The sequence below is a fragment of the Vitis riparia genome, chromosome 4, assembly GCF_004353265.1.
Source record: "Vitis riparia cultivar Riparia Gloire de Montpellier isolate 1030 chromosome 4, EGFV_Vit.rip_1.0, whole genome shotgun sequence".
NCBI classification, from domain to species: domain Eukaryota; kingdom Viridiplantae; phylum Streptophyta; class Magnoliopsida; order Vitales; family Vitaceae; genus Vitis; species Vitis riparia.
Genome location: NC_048434.1, coordinates 18,908,134 through 18,918,817, shown reverse-complemented (window position 1 = coordinate 18,918,817; position 10,684 = coordinate 18,908,134). Strand labels below are relative to the sequence as shown.

The 10,684-nt window shown below is 33.8% G+C and overlaps 2 protein-coding genes across 6 annotated transcripts; one reads left to right on the top strand and one right to left on the bottom strand.

The window, feature by feature from the left end:
- Positions 1-2,474: 2,474 nt before the first annotated feature.
- LOC117913007 (protein AE7-like 1) lies at positions 2,475-5,417 on the top strand. The gene is made up of 5 exons (XM_034827846.1): positions 2,475-2,618; positions 2,881-2,986; positions 3,821-3,920; positions 4,131-4,176; positions 5,006-5,417. Exons 1-5 carry the CDS (start codon positions 2,507-2,509, stop codon positions 5,104-5,106), a joined length of 465 nt encoding a protein of 154 aa, XP_034683737.1. The 5' UTR covers positions 2,475-2,506; the 3' UTR covers positions 5,107-5,417.
- Positions 5,418-5,771: 354 nt separating this feature from the next.
- On the bottom strand, positions 5,772-10,287 carry LOC117913005 (phosphatidylinositol transfer protein 3-like). 5 transcript variants are annotated; one of them, XM_034827844.1, is made up of 7 exons: positions 10,046-10,287; positions 9,321-9,406; positions 8,938-9,084; positions 8,428-8,604; positions 6,832-6,930; positions 6,484-6,729; positions 5,772-6,259 (listed from the first exon to the last, which is right to left on the bottom strand). In XM_034827844.1, exons 3-7 carry the CDS (start codon positions 8,956-8,958, stop codon positions 5,972-5,974), a joined length of 831 nt encoding a protein of 276 aa, XP_034683735.1. In that variant the 5' UTR covers positions 8,959-9,084; positions 9,321-9,406; positions 10,046-10,287; the 3' UTR covers positions 5,772-5,971. The 5 variants fall into 5 exon arrangements, with proteins under 5 accessions (XP_034683735.1, XP_034683733.1, XP_034683734.1 ...); XM_034827842.1 differs by having other exon boundaries at positions 9,006-9,084; XM_034827843.1 differs by lacking the exon at positions 9,321-9,406 and having other exon boundaries at positions 9,006-9,084.
- Positions 10,288-10,684: the final 397 nt, after the last annotated feature.

Genomic DNA, 10,684 nt, shown 5'->3' with positions numbered 1-10,684 from the left:
CTCATCCCAACCAAGCTGCCCAAAAGAGCCCTGTACATAAATGATATTTTGGAGTTAAGAAAAAAGATACGCAGATGTGAGAAGGCTTGATGCTCAAAGAAAATGGTATTTCTAATAAATAATTTAAAAATATAGTCAGATTATTATATAATTAGAATAAATAACTTTTTTGTTTTCTTTTTTATAATGACTTAGGTTTTTTAATGTCTAATTTTTAGTTTTATCAAACAATAATTTTTAATTTTATTTGGAATCATTATTATGTTAGAAAAATAAAATAAAATGAATATATTTTTAATAATATTATTTCTGAATATTTATTTATTTCTTTGCATAGGTAAATATAATCTTAATTGAATATAAATTTGTAAATTATATAGATATATTTTTAGAAGTACTTTACTGTCATGTAAAAGGTATTTTTGTTAAAAAAAAAATGGAAGAAAATTGAAGATTATCTTTCTAAATGAAGGATTATTTTAATCCTTTCAAACAATGACACTTTTAATAATAATAATAATAATAAAGCAAATATTGTATTCATAAAATGAAAAGTATTTTAAAAAATAAAAACTAGAAAATGTTTCTCATCTCAGATGAAAAGCAATGTTAATTTCCCATATTGAAAATCTCAAAATTAATTAATTAATTTCAATAATTTAATACACATAGAAATTAAACATAATTAAAAATTCTAATTACTATCAACTTATCAATTTCCTAATTTATTGCATAATATTCATTATAATTTTTTTTTATAATCTAGTTTGGTATTACAAAACACAAAAGTTAAAAGCATTTTCCAAATAGCTTTTATTCCAAATGCTAGTAAGTGTCTATGTGTTAAATACATTAGGAAAATTCATAAGAAAACGGAAAGAAACGAAGAAATTAGAATAGTCTCACTTAAAACCTGTTTTCCTTTAGTTCTTATTTGCTTTTTGATAGAACCTTCCTAGACATATACTAATTACACAAGTAAATGACCTAGGTTCTATTGTCTTAAACTTAGTTTTGATACCATTATTATGAAATGATACCCACAATAATAATTTGAAAACAAAATAATAAAAGGAAAATAAAACATTAAATAAAACAATTGATAAAAGTATTTACATGGCAAAACCCTCATAATTATGAGGAAACCTTACTGGGAGAAAATCGAAAAAATATCCATAATGAAGATAAAACGATAACCTCTCTCAATAATATAAAAGCTTATAAAATGATGAAATCTCTTTTTTAGATGAATAGTGTAGGGGGTGGAGGCTTTTTTTTTTTTTTTCAAAAACTCTCCCACTTTGACTCCTAACCTATGCAGGATGATTTCAACCTTGACATGAAATTTATAAAAGGATAGTATTTTTAATTTTTTTTAGTTTCATTAGTTTTACCATTTGATTTGATTCATGAATGAGTTAAGTTTAGTAAATAATATAAATGAATGTCCAAAAATATATGTATAATTTGATTTTTAGAGCGATGCTTAGTTTATCCATTACCATTTTTCTCTCAACTAGTAAGTTGTCCATGTTTCCAACAATAAACAAATTTATGATAATTGTGAGCTATAAAAAGTAGATTTTTCATCAATTAAAATTTTAGATTTTAATTCTCAAGTGTGACCTCCAAATTGGTTAGATTGGATATGTTAGATTTTTTTTTTATATCATATTAGATATATAGTATCAAAAAACATATAGAAGAAAAAGACTTGGGTATTAAATTTGTAGGTATCAAATTTTGCATGTCGATCATTTAAAGTATAAAATAAAATTCAAGTTATCAGACATTACACTATCATCATTTACAAAAGATAATAATAAAACATTCTATTGATTGATTTAAAAGAATGGATAGAGAAAGTGTTAAGAAGGAATAAATGAGTTTTAGAGTTGATCAAACCTCAATTGATCAATGATTGGGTGAAACGGTCTATCAAATGTTTCAAACTATGCCCTCCTACTTATCTTGAACTTCTTTTATTCTTTTTCCACCTTACTCACGAGCTAACCATTCCAATATTGATAGAGTTTAGGGTTAGGGTTTCTTTGGTTAGCTCGTGCTCTCTCCATAAAACTCATATTTTCATTGTATTTGTGATTCTTTTGATAACTAGACTCTACCTGGTATCTGATTTACTAAATTGTTTATTTTTTTATAAAAATGATATGATTAAGGTATAAAATAATGATAGTAAATTTTGTTCAAACAATGAAATTAAAGTACATACAGGGTTAGTGTTACCCTGCCCCCAATTGTACTTTTTTTTTTTTCATTTTAATTGAGTCGGTCCGTGAATGAATAAATGATTGGATATGTCTCAAGTGAATAACTCGAAACAAATTGAAGGAATGTCTAAGGTGATTTAAGATATATCAATTTACCAATCAGAAACACCGAGGTAAAATCCCCCACAAATAAATGCGCGGCACGCTGTGATTGGTGAAGGCCACAATATAAATATCGACTCAGTAGACAGCCGCCCGTGAGAGACGCGGAGAAGATGACTTTGGGTCTGATCAATGCGAACCCAGTGGTTCACGCCAAGAAGGAGAGGGTCGCTCGAACCGAAGACCTCCATGGCGACGATGCCGTCGATCCTCTTGAAATCTATGATATCCTTTTTCTTCTAATCTGAATTATGTTTTTCGTCTGTCTTCTGTTTGGCTTCCGGAAACTAAGGGAAATTAAAATGAAATGAAAACTTGATCCGGAAGGGGGAAAAGAGTAAAGTCGAGCCTATTAGTTGAATTAGGTTTACTTTCTCGGCTACCAAACGGGGCGAGCCTGAGGTGTCGTGTTGTTTTACTGTTTGCTTCTGACTGTTAACCGAGGTTCTTGATCAAAGTTGTTGCGATCTTTAACTAAAATCAATACATTTTGTAAGGGACATTAGAGATCCGGAGCATCCGTATTCACTAGAACAGCTTAGTGTGCTGTCGGAGGAATCCATTACTGTTGATGAGAAGCTTGGGCGAATTTTGTGAGTATTACCCATCTCCATTTTTTTACGGTACATAGTACACTCAAAATTACTAAAATATGAGCTTTGTTTTAGGCGTAGAATGTGTAGTTGAAGATTTTTTTTAGCATTATTTTTTTTATGTTAGCATCAAATTACAATTCTGTTTAAAGAAATTATTTATCACCACTCACGGTTTGATCCATGATCCGAAGAAAGTGCCTGTGAAGTAGCAGAGTAGAAAATAAATGGCTATAACTCTTAACGCTTGGGAGAGATTGATTCATATAGTGGCTATTAGTTCACATAGTGTTAAAGAGATACAGAAATTCAAAAAAAGAAATGAAAGGGAAGGTAAATAGCATCCCTTTATGTTCATTAGATTGATATGTTTGTGATAATCATAATTTTAGGTCGGTTTTACTTCAATGATTTAAAGCTCCATACCAATTACCTTATCAATCAATATTGATCATTTCAAGACGAAATAGGACCCAAAAGATCCTTTCTATTAATGTATGTGGGTAAAATTTGGAGAGGAAATATGAAAAAGAAAAAAAATGTGTTCAGAGTTCTGTTTCCATTTTAGAATGTAATCTGTAGAGTCACAAGTGTTGCCTCTGCTGGCTGATACTGGAAATGCATTGTTGAGTGTCTTGATTTCAGAGGTTAGCCAATGTTGAGTGATATTTATAAGCTTTCATAGTAATTGGTTGCACGAGGACCAGAGAAATCCTAGCCCTATTATAATCATCAATTATTCTGTTTTTTTTTTTTTTTTTTGGCCAGATAGTTCTGAGCTTCCAATGAGAAATCTTAATCATTTTGAGGTACTAAAGTTCCATTGATTTGTAGGATAACATTCACTCCAACAATCCAGCATTGCAGCATGGCGACAGTAATTGGCTTATGTCTGCGAGTTAAACTAAAACACTATTTCCCTCCACATTTTAAGGTCGGTTTTTGTATCTGCACTGTGTTCTTTGTGAAAAGGCAGGCTAGAACCTATACTAATTGGCTCCTGAGTAATTGAGTCACTAACTTATCATCTTACCAATTAAGGAAGCATATAGCCTTCTTTTCAACTTAATTGTGGTGTTCACCACATAACACATCTGATTTCTGATTCATCTATATGTTCAATCTTACATCTCCACATTTTAAGGTTGACATCAAAGTATCTCCTGGATCTCATGCAAATGAAGAATCAGGTAATGTTGAAAAGAGCCTAGCCTCTGCTTTGCAGCAGACATAATACTTCCTTCTAGTTTTTGTTGGATAAAAAGGATTGGTATTTTTAATATTTTTAGCAAATCAATATTTTCATGAGGAGAAAGTCCTAAGGAGAACCTAGACATACCTGTTGGTCATTTCATGTGGCCCACATGCGGGGATGGAAATATTTCTTTTTTTTCCTTTTTTTCTTTTTTGTCTTTTTTATTCTTTTATTTACGGAATAAATGGCAGTGAAACTTGTCAGCACATGTTATGCATAAGACATGTCTCATAGACCCAATTCGATCAGATTGGGTTTTCCATTCTCTCCACTCTCTCTCTCTTGTTTTAGGCAATACAGAGAGCAATAGTAAAACTATCTAGAAAGGAGGAAAAGATGTATATTAATTCGTGTATTTGATATTCTTAGATCCATCATTTTCCCTATAATATCTTTGCTTAGATCAATGTAAGGGCACATTTCAAACTTCTTGAATAGGAGCCCCTGGAGCGTAGCTCAGCAGCAGTGCCCTCAGACAATGAACCAGAGATCACAAACTTGAGCCTCCCTAGTATTTAATTGGTGTAAGGTATTTGCCTTGCAGTAAGTTGGAATACATGCTTCTCCATTGAGGTGGATTCCCATGATCAAAAAAACAATAGTGGGCAAGGAGAGTTTACCTTCTTTGGATGCTCTTATCATTCCAAGAATATTTAGTATGCAAAAAAACAGTTTCATCTTCCTCCTTACTAACTGCTTTCCCTCATTCCCCTCTTTAGTCACCATAAAATAATTCTGTATCATGCTATTTGTGGATTTTGTAGTTAATAAGCAGTTGAATGATAAAGAAAGAGTTGCTGCTGCCTTGGAGAACCCCAATCTTCGCCAGCTTGTGGATGAGTGCCTCTACTCCAATGAACTCTAATCAAGTACTGTTGACCCATGTACAGTAATAACTTCCTGCAGGGTAATGCTATCAGAGATGGTTTTGGTTTTTTGTAATATGAATTTGATTTGCTGAAAGTTGGGTTTGCTTTGCGAGTGTCCTTTCTAATTATTAGTTCCCATGGATGCATCTATGAAAATGGAGAAAAGCAACCTCATTCCATGAAAGATATATCATGCAACTTTTGTGGACCTAGCTGTATCATTAGATTGGTAGGCCAATATTTAGATGGATGGTAACCCTAACAGGCAATGGTACCTGGAATAATTCCAATGGAAGGTTGTTTTTCATGTGAAGCTTTATGATGCATGATAATTCCCCTTCTGGACTTGAGTACATTTAACTTTTATCTTTTTTATAATTTCATTTTTCTACCCTATCCAAAGAGCCATTTAGAAACATCTGGAAGTGGATCAGCTTGACAATTGTCTTAGAAACCAAACTAGTTTTGTTGGAAATCCAAACTAGCTACAGCCTACACCATGGCTTTTATAATTCTCTTAGGACCATGTATTTGAACTACTAAAGGCTTCTTCAGCAAGAGAATCAAAATCATCAGATTTATTAATTAGAGAAGAATAATCATTTGAGTTTGTTCATATTGAAGGGGAGGGATATAAGACCACAACCAGATGCACTATGATGATAAAGTAGATGCCTTCTCATAGTTTATAGTTAGATGAGAGCATTGCAAATAGACATTCATTCACCTCAAGAAGGAAACTTTATTCCAGTTCCTATTAGAAAATTTCATACTAGAATCTGTATCAGTGGTATCAGTCTGGCTTGTAGTTTCTTTTTCTTTAGTTTCTTACATACTATTGCAGGCATTAGGGAGGCTCAATTAGCTAGCTGGAGGTGCAAGGGGCATTGTTTCTGCTCCTGAATACCCATTAGTAACATGGCAGGGCTTGCTATCAAGTCCCCAGTAACTGGCAGTTTTCACATCATCCTCTGCCATCATCCTCGAGAACTCTTCATGGTCATATTTCAGTGTGGCTTTTCCTCCAAACTCACCTGGAAGGTTCTCCACGTCAAAAAGTGACTTCATTACCTCCAGACTCTCTTTATTCTTTGGGTAAACAAATTTCACCTTCTGAAATGTTTTTGGATCGAGGAAGTACTTGACAACCTGTAGATACATAAGTGGAGTAAATTCACCGGTAAGGAAACCATTGCTAGAAAGCCACATTAAATTATATTCATGCCATAAGCCATAGGAACTTTATCCGAGAAGAATTTTCAAATAGCCTATGGTTAAATCTCATGTATCTTACATCTAGAAGAATTTACTAAAATATTCGGTCATTTCAATAGAGTAATTAACCAAGATGTATTCAAGGCAGGAGTTCAGACCTTCCAAAATGCCACAAAAATTCTGGGAGGATTATAGAGGATGCATATTGCAAGTCTCTCAGGGTAGTGGTTCTGTAAAATGTTGATGATATCTCGGGCTGTCTTGACAGGAACATTGGTGTTCAATGACCATCCTGTAAAGTCTATCAACCATGACATTTGTTCTTGACCCTCCCGTAAGTTAAGAATACTATTCTCTATGAGATACACTAGATGGCGGATATTATTTTCTGCTGATGTTGTATTCTGAAGTAACAAACAAAGGAAAGAAAGTAACAAGTTAATACACAAAGCTAAGTAACCAAGAGATCAACACCTAAGGAAAGAAACTAAACTTCAAGCACAAACCTGCATCCCTGGCCTCATTATAAGGACTGTCCTCCCGAGTCGATCATGAAAATCAGCTCTGGACACTTTCCCAGTCTCACCTTCATGCGCTACCTCATGCTGGTAAGAACATGGATGTATACTGTTAGTGCAGGTTTTGATGGATCCAGCTCACTACAAATATAACGTAAAAAACATACTACAGTTAGCAGCCCCAGATATCACAGCACACTTAGTGAATTTGCACGTGCCAAGTATTTAACTAATAATCAGAATTTCTAAAATTTCAAGATTTCTTTCTGTCCGTGTGTGTATCAAGATTTCTTCCTGTCTGTGTGTGTATGTGTGTCTGTATGAAAAACTAAAATTTCAACCTATATTAATATAATGTATGAAATTTCAAGAAATGGGATTTCATCCAAATTCTAGTCAGGGTTGAGTTTGGTCCAAGACCACACATCTTTTGCCCAGTGAGATCGTTGAGCTGATGTTTGGCTACTGTAGACTATATCATGAGTGCAAGAAGACAAATGCATATGATGCAAGGGCTTTGAAATGTAAGTTGTATTTCTCTTAGACAAAGCATTAGTGAGTTTAATATACATTTTGATGTGAAATCACAGTTTGATCAAAACTAGAAGGGTTACAAGTTTGGATAATGATTCACATGGAGCCTTCTGGAGGTGCATATTAAGTGTCTAGAATCCGTAACTTCGGTTCTCAGAGTAATGGTAGCACTCTGGGTTGTTCTTCATTCTTTGTGTTATTAGAGAACATGTTCCAGTTTTGTGTAATTTAAGGTCTAACAAAATGAAAGAGGATTGATCTAATATTTGTTTTCTTCCTAAAAGCTATCAGCTGAAGCTGAGAAATCAAAGAGTTACAGAATACAAATGTAAATAAACCACAAGCCTTAGATAGGCAGAATAGTCCTATAATGCACAGAAACTGCATAACTTAAATCACCATATAAGGAAGTGTGAAGAAGTTTCTAATAAAGAGACTACAGGTTAGTTCTCCTTCACAGATTTTTGTATGAGATGTTTTTTTTTTTTCAATGGTCATAATCTTCCTTTCCAGTAGATTCAACATCAATTAGATGGTAGTTGGGTACTGTCTATTACATATCTAATCATGTTTGGAATGGTTTGTAGATTATGAATGGCATCAATGAAAAGTTATGTAGTGAACGAGGATTTGCAGAAAATGAATGAGAATTTATAAAGCATGGTTTTCAGTTCTAATTTATTACTTCCAGCCTTTGCTGGACATACTGCATGCAATTGATCATTATTCTAGGCCTGAGGTTTATCACATAGCACGACATGCCTTAATAAGTAATATTGAAAATTCTCTGCTTTTGAAGCTTCCCCTGCATCCAGAACAGTATACTATGGAACAAAGAAGATAGCAGCTCAGTTCATAAAAATAGAGCTTATAAATTAACAATTACCTTGAGTGAAGAATCAGTTTTGATAATCCGGCAATAACTTAAATATATGAACAAATTAAATCAAATTTAAAAGAAAAGGATGGAAAAAAAAATCAAAGAATTGACAAATATATTTTTATTTTTGCATCATTATTAAAAAAAATAAACACATTTATCCAACTTACCCAACGGATCTCCTCAGGCTTATAGGTTGCCCTCCATTTGAGTGTCTCTTCCAACATTTTCTTTGCCTTGTCAACATTCCAGTTCCGAGCTTCCAAGTATCTCATAAGGCATGCATCAGTGCAGTACTGTAAGCTACGCCCAGATAGAGGCCCAAGAGCAGCCCTGAGTTCACTCACCTGGTTGAAGAATAAGAATTCAGTGTCAATTTTCCAGTCATGCCATCTAAAACGATCTCATTATAAGGAAGATACAAAAGGAAACAATTACAAGGTTTAATTTTTCTGTCACTGTTCTCAGAATTCCCTCCTATGTGAACTATAAAAAAATTGTGAGAGTATTTCAAGTTCTTTCTACTACTATGATCGATGGAAAGATAAAATTTTACTAATGTTACAAGCCAGTTTTGAATCTTTTGATGCCTATTGACTTCTACAATATACTGCACAGTTATAATCAGTCACTAACTGAAGCATATTAAAAAGGAAACAAGAAAAATTGCCGCAGACCACCTTAACAGAGCAAATCCGCATCAAGAAAGGACATATTTCTGTTTTATTTGATCAAGGCTTCTCATTACCTTTGCACCTCGTTGCAAAGAATCGTTTTCCTCGTGATTATGAGATTGCCTTCTGCGAAACATGGTGATTGAGCCCAACCTACATCAAAGAATATTAAACTTGGCTATGTAGAAAGTTTGAAGACACTTTTCTTCTCTTTCTTCTTCTGTTTTTTTTTTTCTTCCCCAGAAAAACCAAATAATTAAGGATGTACAATAACCACATTCAGAGTGATATATTTTCGCCACAAATCCACTGCGATTCTTTTTCTTTTTTTCTTAATATTAAAATTGATAAACAAACCAGGATAAGGTCACAGTGATGATTTCTATTACATCAAATTCCCAACAACTGCTAACCACTTTTTCAGAATAACAGCAGGATCCCAATTAAGCGGCCGTCGCTACCAGCCACCTAATGGCTGCAAAATTTGGATGAACAACTGAAGGTCACATGACTCACATGAGTCAACTTATTCAATTTATTCTATTTATAATTCAAAATTGAATTATTCACGGTATTCTATCTTAAAATGGATCAAGAATCCTTTCCATAATCAACAAATTCAATGGCTTTATTTATTTATTTATTTATTTTATCAACTTATGAAATTTGCATCTCTATTGGTTAAATATATAGAATATGTTCAAATGATCTCAATCATCATTTGCTGCATACTATGATCAGCAAGGAAAAATGGAAAAAAAATAAGCGATCAGAATTCAGATCTTCCAAAACCAAGCTCTACCAAAAAGCATAGAAAGGTTATTTGAAAATAGAGATAAAGAGTTTCGAGAACTGTATAGTACATTACTGAACCGGCTGCGCGATCCACAGAGGAAAGGAACAGAAAAGATCTAATTTCGACTCTGAAATTTCCAAATATCAAAAAAGAAAAAAAAAATCCGACAACGATAGAAAAGAAAAAAAAACGCATCACAAAGATAGCAATTGCGAGTAACAGATCAATGACAAATTCGGACATGCGGATTGGATGATTAGAACAAAAGCACATGGATGTTGTGGTTGTCGGAGATGGAGACTTTGACTCTCGGCATACCTGGAGAAGCAGGAGAGTGATGGAAGGCTCTTCTATTCCGACTATGCTTCAGCCTTTCAGACAAACAGAAAGGCGATCTTTGTATGGACGAGAGCAATAGATGCGTCTCCTTTGTAGCTGTCCTAAAATAATTCGGCGTTTAACGCTTGTACGAAATCTGGAGACGCGCGAGATATCAAGGTGGAGGACAGAGTTTAGTTTACTTTTCCTTCATTTATAGTGGGAAAGGCGAACAGGGTGCTCAGACAACATTGTTGGACTTCTATTTTGGTGAAAAGCTTGGGTACGTTTGAAGACTTTATAGTCAAATCTCCATCTGATGACGTGATTATGATGTTGCGAAGATCATAGCCGTTGAATTTGTTTGGTCACAGTGGAGATGGCCATTATCTTCGATCACTATCAGAATTCAACTATTCATGAGCCCTGTTTGGTCATTTTGACCTTGGAATGGGAATTCATTCACTGTTGCTGTATTCCCTAGGCTTGCTTAATTAAAAAAAGTTAAAAAAAAAAAAAAAAAAAAAAAAAAAAACAGAGCCGACCTAGGCACCTATGGGTTGCTGACTGGTTGCGTTTGTATTTACAATGTAGACAGGGAATCTGTACTTGAAAGGTGGCTGGAATTGAACCATACTA

Coding starts and splice junctions, on each gene's coding strand:
- LOC117913007 (XM_034827846.1), top strand. CDS start 2,507: ATGACTTTGGGTCTGATCAATGCGAACCCAGTGGTTCACGCCAAGAAG. Junction 2,987..3,820: donor GAGAAGCTTGGGCGAATTTT/GTGAGTATTACC, acceptor ATTGATTTGTAG/GATAACATTCACTCCAACAA. Junction 3,921..4,130: donor ATTTCCCTCCACATTTTAAG/GTCGGTTTTTGT, acceptor CCACATTTTAAG/GTTGACATCAAAGTATCTCC.
- LOC117913005 (XM_034827841.1), bottom strand. CDS start 10,000: ATGTGCTTTTGTTCTAATCATCCAATCCGCATGTCCGAATTTGTCATT. Junction 6,931..8,427: donor AGCCTGAGGAGATCCGTTGG/GTAAGTTGGATA, acceptor TGTTCTTACCAG/CATGAGGTAGCGCATGAAGG. Junction 6,730..6,831: donor TAATGAGGCCAGGGATGCAG/GTTTGTGCTTGA, acceptor TTGTTACTTCAG/AATACAACATCAGCAGAAAA.